At 35.5% G+C, this 21,579-nt stretch overlaps 1 protein-coding gene across 1 annotated transcript in view; it reads right to left on the reverse strand.

The window, feature by feature from the left end:
* Apoltp (Apolipoprotein lipid transfer particle) overlaps positions 1-21,579 on the reverse strand; it is a 62,820-nt gene that overhangs the window by 29,435 nt on the left and 11,806 nt on the right. The window contains exons 11-40 of the mRNA XM_053764389.2: positions 21,058-21,179; positions 20,478-20,593; positions 19,497-19,651; positions 18,880-19,022; positions 18,191-18,367; positions 17,547-17,656; positions 16,643-16,969; positions 16,217-16,401; positions 15,251-15,436; positions 14,482-14,617; positions 13,772-13,951; positions 13,080-13,350; positions 12,210-12,502; positions 11,843-12,019; positions 11,161-11,355; positions 10,553-10,738; positions 9,476-9,645; positions 8,780-8,912; positions 6,629-6,710; positions 6,144-6,306; positions 5,413-5,638; positions 4,876-4,980; positions 4,508-4,619; positions 3,927-4,073; positions 3,473-3,591; positions 2,763-2,960; positions 2,106-2,288; positions 1,532-1,627; positions 1,075-1,227; positions 67-273 (exon numbers count right to left, since the gene is read on the reverse strand). Of these exons, the coding sequence (XP_053620364.1) occupies positions 67-273; positions 1,075-1,227; positions 1,532-1,627; positions 2,106-2,288; positions 2,763-2,960; positions 3,473-3,591; positions 3,927-4,073; positions 4,508-4,619; positions 4,876-4,980; positions 5,413-5,638; positions 6,144-6,306; positions 6,629-6,710; positions 8,780-8,912; positions 9,476-9,645; positions 10,553-10,738; positions 11,161-11,355; positions 11,843-12,019; positions 12,210-12,502; positions 13,080-13,350; positions 13,772-13,951; positions 14,482-14,617; positions 15,251-15,436; positions 16,217-16,401; positions 16,643-16,969; positions 17,547-17,656; positions 18,191-18,367; positions 18,880-19,022; positions 19,497-19,651; positions 20,478-20,593; positions 21,058-21,179 (5,053 nt within the window). The remainder of the gene's footprint in view (positions 1-66; positions 274-1,074; positions 1,228-1,531; positions 1,628-2,105; positions 2,289-2,762; positions 2,961-3,472; positions 3,592-3,926; positions 4,074-4,507; positions 4,620-4,875; positions 4,981-5,412; positions 5,639-6,143; positions 6,307-6,628; positions 6,711-8,779; positions 8,913-9,475; positions 9,646-10,552; positions 10,739-11,160; positions 11,356-11,842; positions 12,020-12,209; positions 12,503-13,079; positions 13,351-13,771; positions 13,952-14,481; positions 14,618-15,250; positions 15,437-16,216; positions 16,402-16,642; positions 16,970-17,546; positions 17,657-18,190; positions 18,368-18,879; positions 19,023-19,496; positions 19,652-20,477; positions 20,594-21,057; positions 21,180-21,579) is intronic.

Below are 21,579 nucleotides of genomic sequence, written 5' to 3' on the forward strand. Positions count from 1 at the left end.
TGGTGACCATGGTGACCACTACGCCACGGAGGTGGTCAAGGATATATATGATTATTATAATGTCACCTCTAATTTAGCCACGGCAGTGACAGTGAACGAAGGCATAGTAATATCGGCAGCCATTTTCCATAAAGCGTCTTCCAATCTAGCGGACACTTTGGATTCCAATGCTGGCAACACTGCCAAAGGCGTCACGATACCAACTGAAGCGATATAGGACTCATACGTATCATCTTCGCCAGTCTCGTATTCGTAGAAGATTTTGTATGACACCTAAAAAATGACATTGACGCTGGTGAAACACATTTTTGACGCTATTTGTTCGATACTAGTAAATTCAAAATTCTTTATTCAACTTAATTCAATTCAATTCAAATTATTTATTGCATCCTTAATGTACAGTATACAGGTCATAGTTTACAAAATAAAGGAACAATTAAGGACCCTGTCGGGCGCTGCAATGGGAGAAGGGCTATATATTTGTTTTGCTATCTATTTTATGAAAAACAATACAGTGAATAATGTGTATTTCGTTCATTCATCGTATTTATTTTTTAAATTAATAATATTAAAAATAAGTATTGTATTTAATTATGTGTATTATTGAATGATATACATTACTTATTGACGTCACTACTGACTTAAAACTCAGTCACCAACCACCACCACCCACCACTTCAACAAAGTACAGTGAAGAAGGAGCGGCGAAATAAACTTCACAAGCAGTCTCTTCTTTAATTTACAATATTAAGAGCCTGTTTTACCACTTTCCGATAAAATATTGTATTGTTATCTGATAGACAAAACTATAACTGCTAGCTATCTATCTGCCTGATATGATTGGCCAGTTAGTCGTATCCAACACTCGTGAAACAATATTTTAACGCTATCTGTTCATACATTTTCAGATACTTTATCAGCAAGCTGTGGAACAGGCCCTGAATGTCTTGACTCAGAAACATCAGAGAGGAGTCAAAACATTCGAACAATTATTCAGATGATGTGACAAAGACTAGAAGAAAATTTAAAGATCTGACGGCCTAAATTAATGAATGAATACCGGCCCAAACTCACCTCATGCCAATAAGTGCCATTGTACATCAACACTAGGCACGACACGTTGATTTTCTCGCCCAGTATGATGTCCACAGTGTACACAGACTTCAGTTCTTTGACAGATTGGAACGGCGTCATTAGGTTTAGTGTGTTTCTCATTTCTGTGTATGTCTAAAAAATATTAAAATTTCAAGCCACATTTTTTGGTAAAATTTGGTAAAAAAATTTTTTCATTTTAATTTGCGAAAAATATATATATTTTTTTTAAATAATGGCGAACTTATCCCATGAAGAGATCTCTTCCGGTCAACCAGCGTTAGTGTGAGACGATATATTTACTCAATATAAAAATGTATGAAGAAACTGAAGTAAAAATTGAATACAAATTGGTCAGTTATGAATTAAACTAACGTATTTAAACTAGTTTTGATAAATAAAAACAATCTCACGGTAAGTGGTTACCGTTAGTTCTTACTTCTAAAATGAAGACGTCTGTCAAAACTATAGGCCCTTGTGGTAGATGTAAAGTGGCGTTGACTTCCAAAATATCCTCGTCCTCAATACCTACGAACTGAAATAAAACAAGTTTTTTAAAGTTAAAATTAAACAGATATTAAAAACAAACGTAAGACAAGTTTCTAATATTTGAAGAGTAATGATATGATTTTTTAAATTAACACTCGAATTACTTTGGTAATTTTGAGAAAGATCTAGCTAGAGTAAAATAAAATATGGTTGAAATCATCTACCTTAAAAAAAAAGCTTTTGAAAAAAACATGTGAAAATTATTTCACATAATATAAAATATGTGAAAATATCAAATTGTTACCTACATTTTTTCAATGAAATGAAAAAAATCAAGACTCCTTTGGGAATCGAACCCAGTCAATTGCGTAATCGTGGCAGTACTCCTCATCACTCAGTTATATACACCACGGTTCGTGGTTCGACTCGTGGTCTCGCTCAATCCTGATATTTTCCATCTCATTATTAGAATTTAGTTTAAACGTCATGTGTGACATGCATATACCAATATATAAAATTATTACCTTCATAAGATGCGCATGAAAAGTGATAGTAGGGTAGTATATTGTGTCCAAAATTACGCTCGCTTTAGTATCAAAGTTCTCCATAAACATGTCTCCGTTGAGTGTCGCGTTGTGTTTGAATTGGTCTTGTAACACATCTAGTAAACCTTTGCCCGAGTCGACGAGAAGTATTGCAATGCCAAACTGTGTACAATAAATATATTAATTAAATAAATATTAATTAATATATTAGGACAAATTAAACAGATTGAGCTAGCCCCAGACTTGTGTTATGGGACATTTTCCATCATAACCCGACCGGGGATCGAACCCGGGACCTCTCGGTTCAGGGACAAGCACTTTACCACTGCGCCACCGAGGTCGTCAAAATACTATTATTTCTCTAAGAGATGTGATAATTTGTGCTTAATTGAAATACGACTAATTTGTTTTTTCATATATTTCTCACAGTCCAACGAAACAATTTATTTCATTTAAAACAGCACTAGTTTGTAACCACTTTATCATACGAAAAAAAGATGTATGTAAATTATAATTAACATAAAAAATAAACAAGCACAATGGCAGATTTATTCCATCCACGAGAAATCCCCAGATCGGATAAATCTGCCGCACAGTCAACTTGAGATAGTTTAAGTATGTAGAGTTGTGTCTTACCTTATGTTTAGACAATCTCACAGATAACTCAGTATCCAATCCATTTCCGTAGACATTTTTCAACACCAATCCATTTTCTTCAAACCCTTCCAGCGGCGTATACAATTTGTACACGTAAACGAAGTTGATTGGTGACTGGTAGTGCCATATGCCGGTGAAACCGAAATCCATTGTGCCCCACCCTACCCTAAAATCTAGCTGTTGGGATAAATTATTATTGTAGTATCACAAATTTATTACAAATATAGTATCACATCGGGTTTAGTTATTTCTTGTGTTTAATTATACTTGAGATAATAAAAATAGATAACTCAAGGCCCTTTCTTCCAGCACACTAGTGATCGCACCTCACATTTTTATTAATTTCCTTTATTTTTTAGCGAAAAAAAAAAAAAAATAAAGTGTGTGATGGCGCTAGCTAGAAAGCGCCTTAAGAACAGTTTGGACCGAAATAAATTTGTACTTCATTGTCAAATTTTGTCAGATACGCCTTGCTCAAATTCAAATCATTTATTCAGAAATTAGACCTTCACAGGCACTTTTTCTCGTCAATTTAATTTTGAAGTGCTCAAATTTGAAAGTGTCACAAGGACTTATTATAGGACTTCATAGAAACTGGAGGACTTCATAGAAAAATGTTTTTCTACCATCAATCGTACATGAGAAACATAACAACAAAAAAAAAGGATACAGTTCATAGAGTAACTAACCTCTTCCGATGCTCGTTTAGCGGTGATCATAGCTCGGTTAAGATATTGTATGGGCAGAGCTATGTGGCCGAAAACGTGGAAGTCATGGAAAGTCTGCAGTTTTAATAAGACCTCGATACCTGCGGGGAAATAGTACATTATTATACAAGCGTGCAATAGTTGGACATTGCTTATGGCTGGTTAATAAAAAGCGTGTAAGAGCGCGGCCTCCGTCGCTTTGCGCTCCGTAAATGGATCCGCGCAGAACAACGGAGACAATTTATATGCTACTTTATAGATTAAGCACTGTACTCAATATGTTTCTGTAAACTTGGTTTAGAAAATAAATTGTCTTAGACAAGTAAACTTTATTTTATCGATGACATAAACATTTATTAAATCGAACTAAGACAAAACAAAAGGGGAGGTCTTTAACCAGCAGTGGGACACTTAAACAGGCTGTTACAAAACTTACCAGTAGTGGAATTAGGAGTAGCAAGCATGGCTACAAGATGCCTGTCTCGTTCCACGAAGCCAAATCTGGCCGTGGTCGGCTTCACATCACTTTCAGGACGAGTCACATTTACTACTAACATACAGTTTGTTATACGCCGCATGTATCCTGAAAAGCAATGCTTATAGTGAGAAAAACTTGTATTGGTGAGAAACACTTCTGTTAGTGAGAAACACGTGTGTATTAGTAGAATAATACAAAGAAATGTGCGTTATTACTATGATTTCTCGGGTGTTTTCTAGTTAGTAACAGTATTATATTACTCAATCAGAAGGCAGTATTGTTTAGCCCTAGATTTGGACCGAAGATATATAGAATATCTTTCCGTCGATGTCGTAAGAAACGAATAAGGGATAAGAAAAGCCTTAAATACAACTACATTCCCAAAGAGGATTGACGTTAGTTCAGGCAGAACTAACCACCACTTTCAAACAGAATCGTTTTAACGCGGGCCCTGGCCATCACATCGCCACAGCCAAGAATGCTAATAGGAATTTAGAAAGAGACTCCATTTTATAAAACTCGATTATAAATTTACTTACCATCAACATAAATCTTGAGAACTTTATCTTCTAATTTGACGTACGATATGCCTTTAATATCTCGCTTGTGTCCAAAGACGAACTCCGTGCGAAGGAATCCGTTTGTGTAGCCCTGAGTGAACGTAAAAATAAGTGAAGTAAAACTATTTTACTTAAATAGTTCAATATTAAAGTTGCAATATACATAATATAATGCGTAATATAAATACATATAAAATAACAATGCATAACTAAATGAGATAGAACATTATCATGCAACGACCTATCGCATACCATAAAACCGTAAATGTGTAAAAAAAACAACAAAAACATGCCATTTTACAGAACCCGGAGCACGAGATCGACTCACACATGATCTGTATTTTTACCTGGAAAGGTGATATCAAAGCGACTCTGCCGGTAACGTTGTTCTCAGTGCGACCTCTGTCCAAAGTCCAAGATGAGTTTATCATCAACAGTCCTTCGTCGTTGTACTGGAAAGTAGGATATCATTTAGAGTCATTCATTTCATTCACTCACCTCTATGTGATTGATGTCTTAGAAATATACTACGGGCGAGAAAACAGTTTGTTGAGAGGTATCAAGCATGTGTCGACAAAGGTTGACTTCGGTCAGGCGGTCGGACGAAAAATCATAGTGGAATGAATGAATGAATGAACACTTCAAAATGTTCATTCGTCGCTCACTCGCCCCCACATGTTTACCCAAAGTACATGTAAGATAACCAACTGTATAAACAAATAGGTCGATCGACTGTGTTATAATTAAAAAATATTTCTTTTCCTCGACAGATATTACTAGAAAAAGGAAGGACCTCTGGGGGTCACCTGCACCTTCAATTTTCATGACATCTTTTTAACTTTAAAAAATCTGAATCATACATTAGTGCTTGTAAATACACATACCTGGAAACTGAGCAAAGTGTCAGCGCTCTTCTTCCACACAACCCTGTGTTTCGCTATGGCCGCCGCCCGGGGTAAAGTGGGTATAGTCGAGTTGACCACTGCGTTGATTTCTCCAAAGAATTCGTTGGTTTTAAAAAGGTAGTCTGCGAGGAGACTGAAGGCGAGGTAGTCTTCTTGCCAGCTCATGCTGCCGTTAAGGGCTTGGAGGTTATCGTGGTAGCGCCACCTAGCGGGAAATTAAAAACTAATGCAACAGCCACGTGGAAGGAAATAGTGACAGGCCTACTTGGGACATGACATGAGTTATGATAAGTAAACAAGTTTATTTGTTAGACAAATTAAAAAATCCCCGACTTTCAATATTCATTTCGCTACAACTTTTGAACGGCTGAACAGATTTTCATGAAACATGGCTAAGAACACTCGGGATAAAATTATCTAAGATACAAAAAAAAGTAAACGAAAATCGGTTCATCCGTTTGGGAGCTACTACTATGCCACAGACAGACACGTTAAACTTATATCACCCCTCTTTTAGCGTCGGGGGTTAATAAACTCATGAGAGAGAACTGCGAGTGATGTTGTAACTTAATTAACCCATATCATCGATTTACCATCGATAATTATTCCAGAAAAAAATAAAGCGAGAAATATGTTATTTTTATTTACTAAAAAATATTTTACTTAAGTGCTTTATAAACAACAATGTGTCATCTAGAATAAAAACTTACATAAGATTAAAACTCGTGTCCTTCCAGCCAGCAAAAGGCGTGTGCATACTGGATAACAAAGCGTATACAGTCTGCTCGTGAGCTTCGGAATACATTTTGACGCGCCAGTCTATGGCCGTGTCGCTGGCCCAGCCCATGCGGATCAGCCATTCGCAATACCAATCTGGAACAAATTAGTCTTATGAAAATGGCATTTGTGCTATGAAATTATAAACTAATACTAGGGACCGGTTCCAGACGAGGGAACTCCCCAATTTTGTCACGTGTTGAATGTGAAACACGATCTCAAAATTATGAAACTATAGGGTTTACTTGAGCCCGGACCACAAAGAAATTTTTAATGCAAAGAATATATATTGCACAAGTACAAATATTTTTTTTTAATATTCTGGCCACTGACCGAATGTTAATGATTGTTGAAGAGACATAGAAAAGTGTCATTTTACGAAAATTACCAAAGTGATGTAGTAGGATCTTTTACTGACCTCTTAGTAAAAACTCGAGTTCGCCGTTGAGCAAATGCCCCGGGTAATACAAGGCAAGTAGACCTGCATAGTGCAAGGGACCCTGAAACGATAAAGATATATGAAATAGGGTAGATATATGTGTACACAACAAAATGTATAAACGCATTCACATAATAAAACACGATAATGAAATGTCACTTTAATTGATTAATGTTGTGTTTTTTTGTTAATAAGTTAACATAAAAATGGTGACGTCATCATTTCCATCCCTTTCCGCCCACTGCTGAATCGCTTTCATACAATAAATTAAATCAATGGTAGGAATTTGCGATGCAGTTCAATTTAGGTCGTAAAGTGGATCGCGTTGAGATGATGGTAAGCCCCCAGATTTTAAGTTTGACCATCCGCTACACTACTACAGAACTGCATCCAATTCCATCCCGCAGTTTTAGCGTGATGCGCGTATAAACATTCAGACAAACTGAAAGACAGACAGACGAAAAATCTAAAAAATAACGTTTTGGCTTCTATTAGTCCATTAAGTCGTAGGTAATAGTCGTAGTTCCTAAAGACCAACCATAATTATTATTGTTCTTTAATTTATCCTATGTAGACATAGCCAATAAATGGTTATTACAGGCACAGGCCTTCCTTCTCTATCCTCTGTCCTGTGCCTCTCTTATCCATGTACGATCAGTGACATCAGGAAAGACTTCACATTTTCTCATTAAAATACAATTAAAACGCTTTTTGACTGTAACATTTGTGACGTCACTTGTGTCTGCCACTGTCATACAAGCTCGATATATTTTTTTGTTTTTGATACATGGAAAAAAGTATCTGATTTGACTTGATGGCGATTATCATATTGCATCGAAATGCATGTATTAATTAATACGACTGTGTGGAGACGAGAATATATGAAGTAGGACCCTGGGCTACGACGCACGACGAAGAAATTAGGAAAACAGAGCCTGTATAAATTGATATAAAAGTAGTTTTAAAACATATTTTATTAGGTTTCTCGCGTATACATTACTGTCTGTAAGTGAGAAACAAATGAACAACAAAAAATTCAATCTTTTTCTTTAGATTTGCGAATGATATATAGATTCTTCATGTTAGTCCTGTTTGTCATATTTGTCCGCGTTAAGATATTAATGGAACAAAAAATTGTTTGACAAACGAGTGCACAATCAAATATGTAACTTGAGGAATATGGGCACAGCTGTTCCTCCGAAACGATCGGTGTATGTTCCCGCTTGGCTGCTGTGTATGTTGCCGCTATTATGAACTTTTGGTCTGTTTCCCCAAACTGTAAATTTTTTTCCAATCTGACTTTTATTTCCGTGACGATCGGTCTACTTTCCTCATCAGTCTAATTATCAATAGTCTGCTTATCTATTTAGTCCACTTATTATTTATTTATTATTTATTTGTATTATACACAATGCAAGCATATAGTGACGACCTCGGTGGCGCAGTGGTATGGTTCTTGCCACTGAACCGAGAGATCTTGGGTTCGATCCCCGGTCGGGTCATGATGGAAAATGATCTTTTTCTGATTGGCCCGAGTCTTGGATGTTTATCTATATATGTATTTGTTATAAAATATAGTATCGTTGAGTTAGTATCCCATAACACAAGTCTCGAACTTACTTTGGGGCTAGCTCAATCTGTGTGATTTGTCCTGTCCTGATATATAGTAGAATAAGTTCCGCAAAACCATATTTTGGTTTGACTGCAGAATCAGGTTTAGTTTTACAAGATGAGTGATAGTAAAAGAAAATAATTTAATAAATAGAAGCGCCAAGACTTAATTAAGTGAAATTTTGTTAAACATTATAAACATACAGAGAGAATAATGCTTAAGCAAATTGCATACAATACTGAATAAGTTAAATTTAATTACTTTCAAAACTAATCTTAATTTACTACTATTATTAAATTACTACTATTTAGAAGACTAAATCGACAAGTAGACTAACTTCTTGTTTCTCTTTCCACACAAAGGTTGGCTGGAAGAAATTGCATTAGCGATAAGTCCGCCTTTGCGCTTATTATGTTTGAATATATCTTGTTGTAACTTTGTGATTGGTGCAATAAAGAGTTGATCTAACTATCTATCCACTTGTCATGTATAAACTGACCGTGTATATATATATTTACCTTGTTGTCGAGAGACACGTCGAGACTGAGCCGCTGCGAGGGGTCGCGGTTGGCGTCCCAGTGCAGCGCCGCGCGCAGGCGGCTGTGCGCCGCCGACGACCAGCGCGCGTACGACACGTGGACGTCGCGAAGTCTGACAGTTATATTCTTTACTTATTATTCAAAACTTATTTTATTTTTTTGACGACCTCGGTGGCGCAGTGGTAAAGTGCTTGCTTATGAACCGAGAGGTCCCGGGTTCGATCCCCGGTCGGGTCATGATGGAAAATAATATTTTTCTGATTGGCCCGGGTGTTGGATGTTTATCTATATATGTATTTGTTATACAATATAATATCGTTGAGTTAGTATACCATAACACAAGTCTCGAACGTAGATGTCTATCCTGTTCGCGATTAAATTCAGAGCGCATAGTGCGCGCGCCAGTGGAGACTTGTTCACGTATCTATCCGGAACGCAAAACTGTACCATTTTGAGCTTTTCCATATTATTTATTCCTCCCCGAATCAATTTAAAACTAATCACAATCACTAGCGTGTATGCGACTACCTGCCACTAGATGGCGTTAAGTAGTCGTAAAAGTCATGTCAGATGACTTTAGGCGACTTGAATAAAATCTGACACCAGCGTTAGCAATAACACACTCGATATGATAATGATGATGAGTATAAAAAAAAAGTAGTGAAGAAAACTCACTGGTCAATATGGACGTCCATCGTGAGATCAGTATTGTTATTCAAGTCGGCATTAAGGCTCACACTGTAGGCTTTGCCGCTGATGTCCACTTCCCCGTAAGCGGTGAAATTTTGCTTCGAGAGCAATATGTAGCGGATCAGAGTGCGGTATTTGTCATCATTGTATTCGCCCTGGTAAAGAACACGAAGTGTAGTTTTTACGGTTACTCCCTGTACACTAGCGCTACCATAAATTCTTTATCAATTGCGTATTCTTTATCAATTCGATATCACGCCAAAGGATTTTAATAGATAGTTATCTACTTGATTTCATTTGATTAATTAATATTACATTTGTAAATATTGGTAGGAAATTAACATCGCTGGTAGATAATGCTTTTAGCATTAAATCCGCTCTTTGTACCATATTGGTAAATAAAGTTTAAATAAATAACATTACATTATAACAATATAAGATATATATATACAATAATAATTATTAACAATATCTGCTCATTTAATTTGTTTATTTTCATAGTGTGCAAGCATGCCAGTTGCCTGATGGTAAGTAAACACCGCAGCACATGGACACCGGCGACCCGATACGGGTCACCGATGCGTTACCGATATATATATATATATATATATATATATATATATATATATATATATATATATATATATATCGAACAAACAAAAACTTTTAATAAAAGATCGAGCTGACCAGTTCCCCCCGGCAGCACCCGTTCACGAGTTGACGCATGAGTCAGCCATCGCGAAGCTCAACCACTGTACTGTACTGTACTTACATTGTTATATTATTGATAAAAAAGAATACATAAATTTACTATATTTTAAAAACGGTAAGCCCTTCTGGCATGATAGGGACTAACACTGTTTGAATGAGTTTCTTTCGGCATTTCTTCTCAGCAGCGTTCGTTCCGAAATGCTAGTACTTTGTAGCTTTGGTAAATATCATTTAATTTAGAATATGACGTGAAAAAGTGAAAGTGTGAAGGCCTAATTTCTAAATAAATGATATGATTTGTTAATGTCCAAAGTTACATATAAAAAAATACTAGAGAGAGAATAATATTACCTGTCCAATAAAAGTGACTTGTCTATTATCTTGAGTAAACCTCGCGTCCACAGCTATATCTTTAAAATGACTGCTGTTTATAAGGGTCTTCAGACGATGCGACGCGAGGTTGGTTTTAGACTGGTCTTGGTACAACGCGTCGATGTTGAAATCCACGCCTGTGAACCATATGCCTGCTGCGTTTACCTGAAACATCAATAATTCTAGAGATAAACACGTTAAAACAAACAAAATCCTTAAGCCGTAGATCGAGAAAACTATAGACAAAGGTTGCCACATGATACAGAATTATTTTATACAAATGTTTCACCTATCAAGTAACAAGTAAGTTATATTGTTGAGAAAATTTGTTGAGTTCTGTTTCTTCTTGACAATTTCTAGTACGCGTTACTTTCTTCATGACGAAAATGAAAATTACTACGTCTATAGTTTCCTATCTCTTTAACCTTCATAATTAATATTCCTTGTAAACTCAAGAAGTTTTGAAACTTTTGTTATTCTGATACGTTTCTCGTAGTCATTTCACACTTTAACGATTTATTTTTTATCACATTAATATCAAACACAGTTACGGTTAGAGAAGAACAGATACATGTAAAGTTTCTCACCTGATATTCACTAGGTTGTTTCTCAATAAGCTTGGCAGTGATCGTAGCGGGGTATAACGTGGGTAACGTCATGTTGAGTTGTCCGTCCACGTATAACTGAGTTCCAGGCGGACAGAACACATAGCCTGACAGGATAATTTCCCTGGATTTCGGGTTGAAGTTTAGTAAAGCCAGTGCAGAGTATTTGGATCCGATCTGTTGAATTAAATATATCGAACCGATATATACGAATAGGATTGACAAATAAATTGTAACAACTATATATTTTTGAGTTATAGAACACCAGATGTAGCATGCGAAATTACATTGTAAAAGATTTTGGTCATTTGACGTCGACAAAATAACAAAATAAAACGTCGAAAAGAGCACTAATGACTGTTTCACCTCTATCTGATAAAATATTATACTGTAATCTGACAGATAAAACTATCTGCTAGATAACTGCTGAATGATGTGATTGGCCGGTTTCCCGTATCCAACATTTGTAAAACACAAATTTCAACGCTATCAGAATATATTTGATATGTCATATTATATATACATAAGTAGATACTTTTAGTAAAAATGAAATTTCAACCTATGTTTCTCACCTATATTTAAGTCAACGCTATTCAAGTTCTATGCTTATCAAATGAAATGAGTACAATAAATAACTATAGTAAAAATAATCCACATTTTTCACCTGTTCATAAGCCAACTTCAAGTCGATTAATTTAGGCCGTTTGAGCAGCAGTTGTGTGTCCAACTTCATTCCGTTCAGTTTCTCCAACTGAACGAATGAGAACACAAAAGCGGGGTCGTCTTTTTGCGCTCGAGAGGCGCTCACGTTAAGACCTATATCTATGTGGTTCTGTGTATTCTGAAAAAAAAAGAACGTCGTTGTCATCACCATTGCAAAATTTTGTTTCTATGTGTTTTTCTATGCAACAAAGTTTTATCAAATAAACAAATATTAAAATGCAAATGGTTATTTACTTTTAGTACATTTTGTTTTAAGTCAGTACTGTATCATTGTATTAAATGAATAAATAATACTTTTTTTGACTTACCAAATCATTGAACACAGCATAAAAATTGTAAACGGGATACGCCGAGAATTCCATAGACAACTCTCCGTAAAGATCGTGCCTATACGCGATGGACCTCTCAGAATATACGCCCTCAATTTTGACAGACTGTTTAGCATTCTTATAGAACTGGTAGTCGAGTTGTAGCTTAGTGCCGTGGGTTGGTCCATTCATAGTGTAGTAGCCGGAGAGGTGAGAAGCTAATTGTTTGGTTTGGAAATCTGCTACTATGTCGCATTGTGTGACTCCGCCTTTTGACTTAAATTTGAAGTAACCTAAAAACATGAGGTTATAAGTTTAATTTTTTTATTCGTACCTCATTTATAGAAGAAAAAATTGCGCCGTATAGAATCGAATTTAATTTATTCCGAAGAGTCACACACGTATAGTAATAAATACAGTGAAAATATTTATTTATAAGATATTTAAAAATATAGACAAGTATTATGGTATTATTTTTGATCATACATAAATAAGGCTTACGTTTCTCGATTATTTTAATAGTAGGAAAAAAATAACAGGCGTGGTTTCTCGCTTATCTAACTAGAATATGAATAATGTCAGTCTACTGTACATTCACGTTTACACAATATAAATGAAATGCGATGAAAGTACAAATTATATGCAGTACAAATTATATATTATATGCAGAGATTTTTGTTTTCATATGCGTCGCCGCTGGATCGTTACATTAGCCAACTCATGATACGCCTGGGCAGAATTTAATTTCTCATCGATTTCTACACCAATTAAAGACTAAGAACTAATTGACTAATGACTCATGTCTCTTCTATAATAAAGAGTTCGTCTATATATTTATATTAAAACAATAAAATATGATATTTATCTTACCCGACAACTCGGCAACTCTTTCATTATCAACCACCCAATACGCATGAGGTAGCCATACAAATCCATGACTGATTTCCTGTCTCTTCAGCGACATGACTGTATCGAACTGTTTCCTTCCATCTACATCCAAACTAGCTTCTACAGACTTATCATGTGGAAGATTTCGATATAAGGCTTTAGCTTTTAATGTACTTTTGGCCGATTGCATGGACAGCAATGCCGTACTTGTGGTGTTAGAGAGGGTTAGTGCCGCGTTGAACATTCGCTTTTCCTGTTAAGAGAATTAGGATCGAATTTAATTGTTTTTTTCTCGAAATTAGTGCAATTGTTTTTTTGTGGCATTTTGCATTTAATTAGAATGTTTAAAAGTGTCAGTCATTGAATATTCTCTTTACAGTTCGCTTCATTAAGATCTCAAATGAAATAATTCAACCATTCTTAATTTTTGGTTAATATGATAAGAAAGGACAATGATTTCACAAAAATGCAGCTACTTGACAAATCTGACACAATATAACTGAAGGATCAGCTAACAAGCAGAAACTATATTTGACCCGCCCACTCAGGTGACATTATAGCAATTTCAACCTTATCCCCGAATAATAAGGTGGGATATGTTTTAATCCAAATTCCTATGACCCAATACAATTACAAAATCGAACCTCATGACTCAATAATAAAGCTGTTTTTACCTTGCTGTTAGGAGTGTCGAAAGAGAAACCAATAACATTGGCTGTCTCATTCCTATCCCACTGGTATTGGAAGGCATAAGTTTTTGCTGAAGGATCAGCTTTCTCCAAAGATACTATGTATTTAGCTGGTCCGCTCATGAGAAAGTATGGAGCGTTTTGAATATTTGTCATATCGGGGAACTGAAATATAAATAAATATATAAGGACAAATCACACAGATTCGTATTTTGTAACACCCTGTTTTAACAGTTAGCAAAACTTTTCTCACTTGGGCGTTTTCAGGGTTTCTTCGTTAGCCATTGACGGTCGGAGTCCAGGGACCGCTTTTTTACATTTTACGGTTAGCTAAATAATGGCTTTTATTTATGAAATATATACAAAAGCGAAAGTCAATCACACGTTACGAAATCTCGAAAACTACTAAAATCAATAACGATAACATTTTGCACAAAATATATGTGTACTAGAAGATATTCGCTAAGAAAGGATTTTTGGAAATTCAATCTCTAAAGGGGTGAAATCGAGGTTGCATGAATCCTTGAAAATACATGAAATATTCACGCGGGCGTAGTCACGGGCAAAAGCTAGTATTTTGCATATGTATATATTTCTCAATCGAGGTTGCATGAATCCTTGAAAATACATGAAATATTCACGCGGGCGTAGCCACGGGCAAAAGCTAGTATTTTGCATATGTATATATTTCTCACCTGGTAAGAAGCGCACACTTTGATCCCTATAGCCTTGTCAAAGGTACTCCAACTGCATGTGTTCTGTTCGATTCTGTTCTTATTCAGCCCTTGTTGTTGGAGCTCTTGATCCCCGTGCAGGATTATCAGTTCGGACCTACGATATTTATTTATTTGAAAAACAAACAAAAATAATTTTAGTTTAGCAAATAGTATAGTTGTAGTCCAGTAACAGTTAACAGTTAAGTTATTGCCAGTTAAGTAACATCCAACAGGCAACGCGAAGCCGAAATCACTAGGCATCGAAGATGGAAATTTGGTAGGAAGGTTGCTTGGGAGGAAAGAGATTTTCTGAAACGGGATAACGAAAATATACTCGCGTACGAAATTGCCAACAAAATTTAGTATGTTTTATAATTAACAAATGTAAACTTAAGGCAATTTTCGTCTACTAGGGTCACACCCTTAGCGTAATCACTTCAGGTAATAATGGCTCAAGGTACCTCGCAACACGATATATACTCAAAATCAGTTAAACAATGTTTTCTATTTAAAACCGTTATGCTGAAATTGAATCTTAAATAATGCAAATAAAGTTGAAACTCACTTAACAGCAAATATCTCCAGTTTATCAATAGGCAAACGACAGGTCCAATCAAAATTGAATCTTAAACTAAGCAAATAAAGTCGAAACTCACTTAACAGCAAAATATCTCCTGTTTATCAATAGGCAAACGACAGGTCCAATCAAAATTGAATCTTAAACTAAGCAAATAAAGTCGAAACTCACTTAGCAGCAAAGATCTCCTGTTTATCAGTAGGCAAGGACAAGTCCAATCTCACTTTCCCGAGTCCCCTCAACTCCAGCTTCGCCTCGACATCAGTCGCGGTGTAAAGGCGAGAGTTGAGACGTATACCACTGGAAGCTAAGCCACCGGCCACGACTCCCATCGTCGCTGCTATGTTTACTGCGATACTGAGGGTAAATATTTTTTTTTTTAATTTATTTTTACTTAGGCTAAAATAAAATTTTTGAAAGATTTGTTTTTTTTTTTTTGTTTCATATAAAATAGTTGTTTAAGCGATTATATGCCTGTGCCCGGAGGCTCTGCTCTTTCTCAGCTCTAAACATACATATTATGCTAATGTCTATTTATGTTCACTTATATAAAAATATTATATACTCGACGCATGTATACAGATACGTATATTTGGATTACTATTATAAAAACATATAAATATATATCATACATAGCACAAACACAGAAACAAGGATAAAACAGAACAACAGACAAACGTATGCGATCACAAGTATAAATATTTATCTGCGCTGGGAATCGAATCTAGGAGCGGACGGGCGTGGTGACTACTACGTCATGACGTCGTCTGATCAGCTGGTTTAATGTAGGCAGGATATTATTTACTAGTCTCATTTTTCGTTATTCATCGATAACCAAAAAAAAAAGAATAAAAAAAAATCAGATTTCTTAAATACGGCCAAATCACACAGATTGAGCTAGCCCCAAAGTAAGTTCGAGACTTGTGTTATGGGATACTAACTCAACGATACTATATTTTATAACAAATACATATATAGATAAACATCCAAGACCCGGGCCAATCAGAAAAAGATCATTTTCCATCATGACCCGACCGGGGATCGAACCCGGGACCTCTCGGTTCAGAGGCAAGCACTTTACCACTGCGCCATCGAGGTCGTCATATACAGAAAGATAGTCCTAACATTATGCCTCACCTGGGTCTGATCTTCCCTTCAAAGTCCAAATGTCCCGATTGCTTATATTTATCGTTGACAGTACCAGACATTTTAGTATTGACGTAACTAGTTCCCATGAGATTCATATTTAACGGCAGCCCACAACCGGTTGGCACGGAAAATGTCGTGTCCAGGAATAGGGACGCTTTGTCGTAGGAAATTTCCTGATGGAAAATAATTCAGTTATAATATAATTACACTATTTTGGTCCGTGGTTTCGTTCACGTTGATTTTTCGTACGAAGAAAATTAAGTATATTTGTCTGGTTTTTGCACCAAAATATAATAAATAAATAATTGAACTGACTGATTGAACTGACGAATAGTTAGTAGTTGGATAGGAAAACACGGGTCGGAAAAAAAAAGTGAGAAACCGCGAGAAACCTAGCGAGAAAAGGTCACTAACCTTTCCGGATAAAATTTCTAATACTCTCAACTGCGGATTCAACCGTTCCAAAGACTTCCTTATCTCATCGTCTCCTTCAGCACTCCAAAACGAGATTTCATTCCCGAAAACCTTAATCCCCAACTCTGCCATAGGAAAACGGTGCTTAAGAGCTTCGTTTTTGTAGTTCAAGTCGTCGATTTTACCCCGCACGTCGTCTGCGTCGTTGGCGGAACGGAAAAAGCGGAGTTTGTCAACGTGCTCGTGTATTTTTGATTTGCTTAGGGGTCCGTTGTTGCCAAAGAATGCTTCGAAGTATCTTTCAAAGCCTTCGCCGCGGGCTTTCATCTATGAAAATTAGATTATTTATTTTTTATCTTCAAGTTACATCTAATTCACATACAAGTATAGTGAAACAATTTTTACAACTTCTTTCCTTATGACCAAATTTTTACTCAATTTTTAATAATACTAAAAATTTGTATTTTACAAAAAAAAAAAAAAAATTTTTGACACAAGCTTTTTATTGTTGTTAGGTTGTTGATCTTGGTTACTGAAGCCATCGCGTGACAGAAAACATCAGGACCGTGTAGTAAACCGTTGACGAGTTTCCTCAGTGTACACTCAATGCAACATCGAGTCGGACACTCAGTGCAGCATTGTCATCAAAATCAAACGTGTTTACAAAATTTCCAAAGGTATAAGGTGGTCTATTGCAAAACTGAGTTGCAAGATTCCAGCAGAACATAAACTCTTTAATATATATTCTCGATATATACATTCGTTGCAGGTTAAATAAAAGCTTATAACACGATTAAATGGGTGCGATATCTGTACAGATATCTATTTCTCGTGGATTAACATTCAGAAATTAAAAAATTCAAAAACCATGTTTTTTTTTTGAAACCATAAAAATTTTACGTACCTCAAAAATGTTGATCGACTCTCCAAACATATCTACAGTCAAATTAAGTGACACGGACCGCGGTATGTATGAGTCGGGCGAAAATATTACGTTTGCTTCGTAATTCCCACCTGGAATTATCATAAAAATATGATTGAAGAGTATTTTCATTTTAATTAAGTTTTGGAAATGCGTGTATGCTCAACAATTGTTACACAAGGCTTATATGACATTATGATTAAGAATACTATTTAATATTCTTTATAATGTGCAAGTAATTGTGTGAATAGAGGCAGTGGGTCACGTATATTGTATATATAAATGTGTATATATATACACATGTGGGTTACATAATATGTAACTATGATAAAAAAAATTAACTGAAAAATAATAAATTACTATGCATTTCGCACGCGCAAAAACTCGTACCGAACCAACACGAAATATGGCAGGTCGCCATGCGAGGTTGCGTTGAGATAATTCTTTATTATGTTTCAAAAAGTTCCAAAGTTATGATCTACCACACTGGACACCTGCTTACACCTGTTTCTCGCCGGGATAAGCCGAGAAACAACTAAAATAAATCAGTTCTACAATAAAATAGTGTAAATACATGATATGACATGTGTTATATATAAAAAATATCAGAAAAAATAACATCATACCTGCGTTATACTGATCGAAGAACACACTCTGCTCGTAATTCCGACTGAACATCCTGAAATCAGGGTTGTCTTCCAACTGCGGCATTGTGTTCCCTGACAGAAGACCTTGTATCTCTACACGGGAAGGCAGGGACGATTGACCTAGGTTGTTAAGGTGGGACCAGACGAATGTTGCCACTGTTCGAGAAAAAAATGTGCTTACCATGTGGTATGTTTCTCATCATTTATTACAAGTACCTAACAATTTTATTGTTTCGTTTATAATATAAAGTCAAAGGGCTGATTAGTGTATCATGTGGTTTCTCAATATAAACCACATTACATGAATGTGTATGGACATGTATGTGTAAATAATTTATCACCAAAGATATGGCCGTATATTCATTGTCATCATGGCTTGTAAGTACGAAGCAAAACGGAATTGAAACAAAAAAAATTAAACCAATAAGATAGTATCATGATGCAAAATACAATTAAAATTAAATTAAACTCTATTACTAAATACATAAGGGTGTATCTTGATTGACAGGTTCGTTTCTCAGTGCATACATTATATTCCAAACGATGCAGCGAGTGGGACATCTTATCAATGGTAAGTACGAAGTTAGACTGATTTGAACTTCGTGTCTAGGTCGAAAAGGCAATTCAAATGAAATTGAACTATACTACCCAAAGAAATAAGGTCGTACCTTGATTGACATGTTCGTTCCTCAGTGCGTGGAATATTTTCCTAATGATAGAGAGTGTGGGACACCTCATCACTTGTAAATAAGAAGCCAGACGGATTTCAACGTGCACGTAGTCTTCACGGAATGTTTCTAAGAAATATTCTCTAGAGAAAAAGAAAAAAATAATGAATTTTCGCCATATTGTTACATAAAGAAGTTAAGAAACAGACGACCTAGTGCGTAGTGCGAGGCAAAGCAAATAATAACAGCGTAGCAGTTGTCTGCGTCTCATCGCAACATTGGATGCAATCTCGCACTACGAATGTAGTAATCTAAAAAGTATTGGGTTAACAATTTAACTCCATATTGAAAAGCATGTGGACAGAAAAAATATTGTCCAGCTTTTTTCTATCCACATGCTTTTCAATATGGAGATTCTTAACTTCAAAAGAAGTTTCTTTCTTATAAGTTAAAATGTAATGTGACATATTATGAGTAAATAAAAAACTAATTGTGACAAAATTGTGACGATTTGTTTAAATGGCAAGGAAAAATAAAATTAACTTAGTTTTGAGTTTGTATACAAATCGACACATGTTTATGCAAAGGAGAAAAGACTAGATTAAAAGATGATTTACCTAGTTTCAAAGCAAGGCGTCCTCCTGAAAGCATCGATAGCGGCCAATCGAATGGGAATCGATACCAAAGAATCGCCGATAATATTCATTAGTACGTCTGCGAACTCTTGCTTGAAGGAGCCCATGTTACCGAGCGCTTTTATGGCGATCACCAGCTGGAAGAAAATGTTACAATGTTATGATACAAGTGGGCAAAATTCCGCGAGGCGAAGCGGAGCGCTGTAATAAAGTCGAAATTATTTTTCAACACACGATATTTTACAGCGTTAATGTATCTCGTAATATACAATGTAATATTCAAATAGTACTTAAGCTTCGGAATTATTTCGATGACTGCTGTAATTTTTTTGTAAAATAAGTGTTATGTGCCTAATAAAAATGTTATGAGAAAAAATGTGAGAAATTTATGGACAATCGACCACACACCCCCTAGATATCCCTTGTATGATAAATAAATGTTAAATAGATCAGTTGCCTGTATTGAAAATAATATGTATAAATGCATTCACATAGCGAAACACGGTAATCAAATGTCACTTTAATTGATTAATCCTACTTTTAGCAAAATTTAACATTTTTTGTTCTCATTAAAGTACAATTAAAACGCTTTTTGACTCCAAGATTTGTGACGTCACTTATCCCCACTGTCATACAAGCTTCGTATTTTTTTTGCTTTTGACAGATGGAAAATATGATCTGATTTGACTCTATGGCAACTACTCTATTTAGATTACATTGCCGACCTCCGTGGCCTAATGGTCTACACGCCGGACTGCTACACTAGGGGGCCCGGGTTCGAACCCCGGTCAGGTCAACATGGAAAATGAACTTTTTCAAATTGACCTGGCTCATGGATGTATATGTTTTAAAATATAGTATCGTCGAGTCAGTATCCCATAACACAAGTCTCGAACTTACTATGGGGCTAGCTCAATCTGTGCGATTTGTCAATACATATTTATTTATTTATTATTTACTTACATTATCCCTATCTTGCCTTTCGATGTTAAGAAGCCCTTTAGCCACAATGTCGTTGACGATTTTCTGGAACTCTTCTAGAATCTTCTGCAGAGTCTCTTCTTCGCTGCACTGCCGTACTAGTTAACAAGGACATACAAATCGTTCAAGTGAATAAAATGTACGGTGTAATACCAAATTCCAAGTATATCGGTTCAGTGGAGGTTAGACAAAAATTTCCAAAATCGCAAATTCGTTATCTGTGTTGATAATAAACTATATTCCAACAATAGATATAAAAAATAAAATTTCTATAAAATTCTATAAAAATATCTCAAAGCACCTATCCGTTTCGAGTATGATATGTACTTGAAATTTTCATTTTCCTTTCGCTGGAAGAAATTTCTATATAAGTAGTACCTTTATACTTAGTTTTATATTTACATAACTAAATAAATATGTAATATTGATAATGTTGAAAATTTTTAAATTTATATATTTTTTTTCAGGTCTTTTATATAAATTCGTTTATTCCAAGAAAAGTAATAAAATCAAACTGTGTCAGACAAATAGCATACTCGACAATACTATACCAAGTACTTACACGATTTCCCGCTGTTTCTACAATACGAGTGCACCATGGACGATACAGTGAAACTGACAACTTTGTCGTTCTTCTGTTTCTGCAGTAACTCCAACATGCTGTCCAACATCGCTTTTTTGGGTCTAAAAATAACGTTTCCAATGAAGTGTCTAAATCAAAATCGAAAATTAAATCATTTATTCAGAAATTAGGCCTTCACAGGCACTTTTACACGTCTAATTCTAAATTGAATGATATTTACCAAAGCTACAAACTACTAGCATTTCGGAACGACCACTGCTGAGAAGAAATGAGAAAAGAAATTCATTCGAATAGTATTGGTCCCTATCATGCCAGAAGGGCTTGCCATTTTATAAATATAAATTTATATATCATCTCTCAGTAATATAACAATGTAAGTATGTACAGCGTAAGTTATCTACATACGATAATTAACAATAATGAAATATACATATATTTATATATTGAATACAAACTGCCGCATTTGCCAGTTTGAAAGTTCTATAGTTAATTCAAGTTAAT

This window comes from Plodia interpunctella, chromosome 25 (genome assembly GCF_027563975.2).
Source record: "Plodia interpunctella isolate USDA-ARS_2022_Savannah chromosome 25, ilPloInte3.2, whole genome shotgun sequence".
Lineage (NCBI taxonomy): Eukaryota > Metazoa > Arthropoda > Insecta > Lepidoptera > Pyralidae > Plodia > Plodia interpunctella.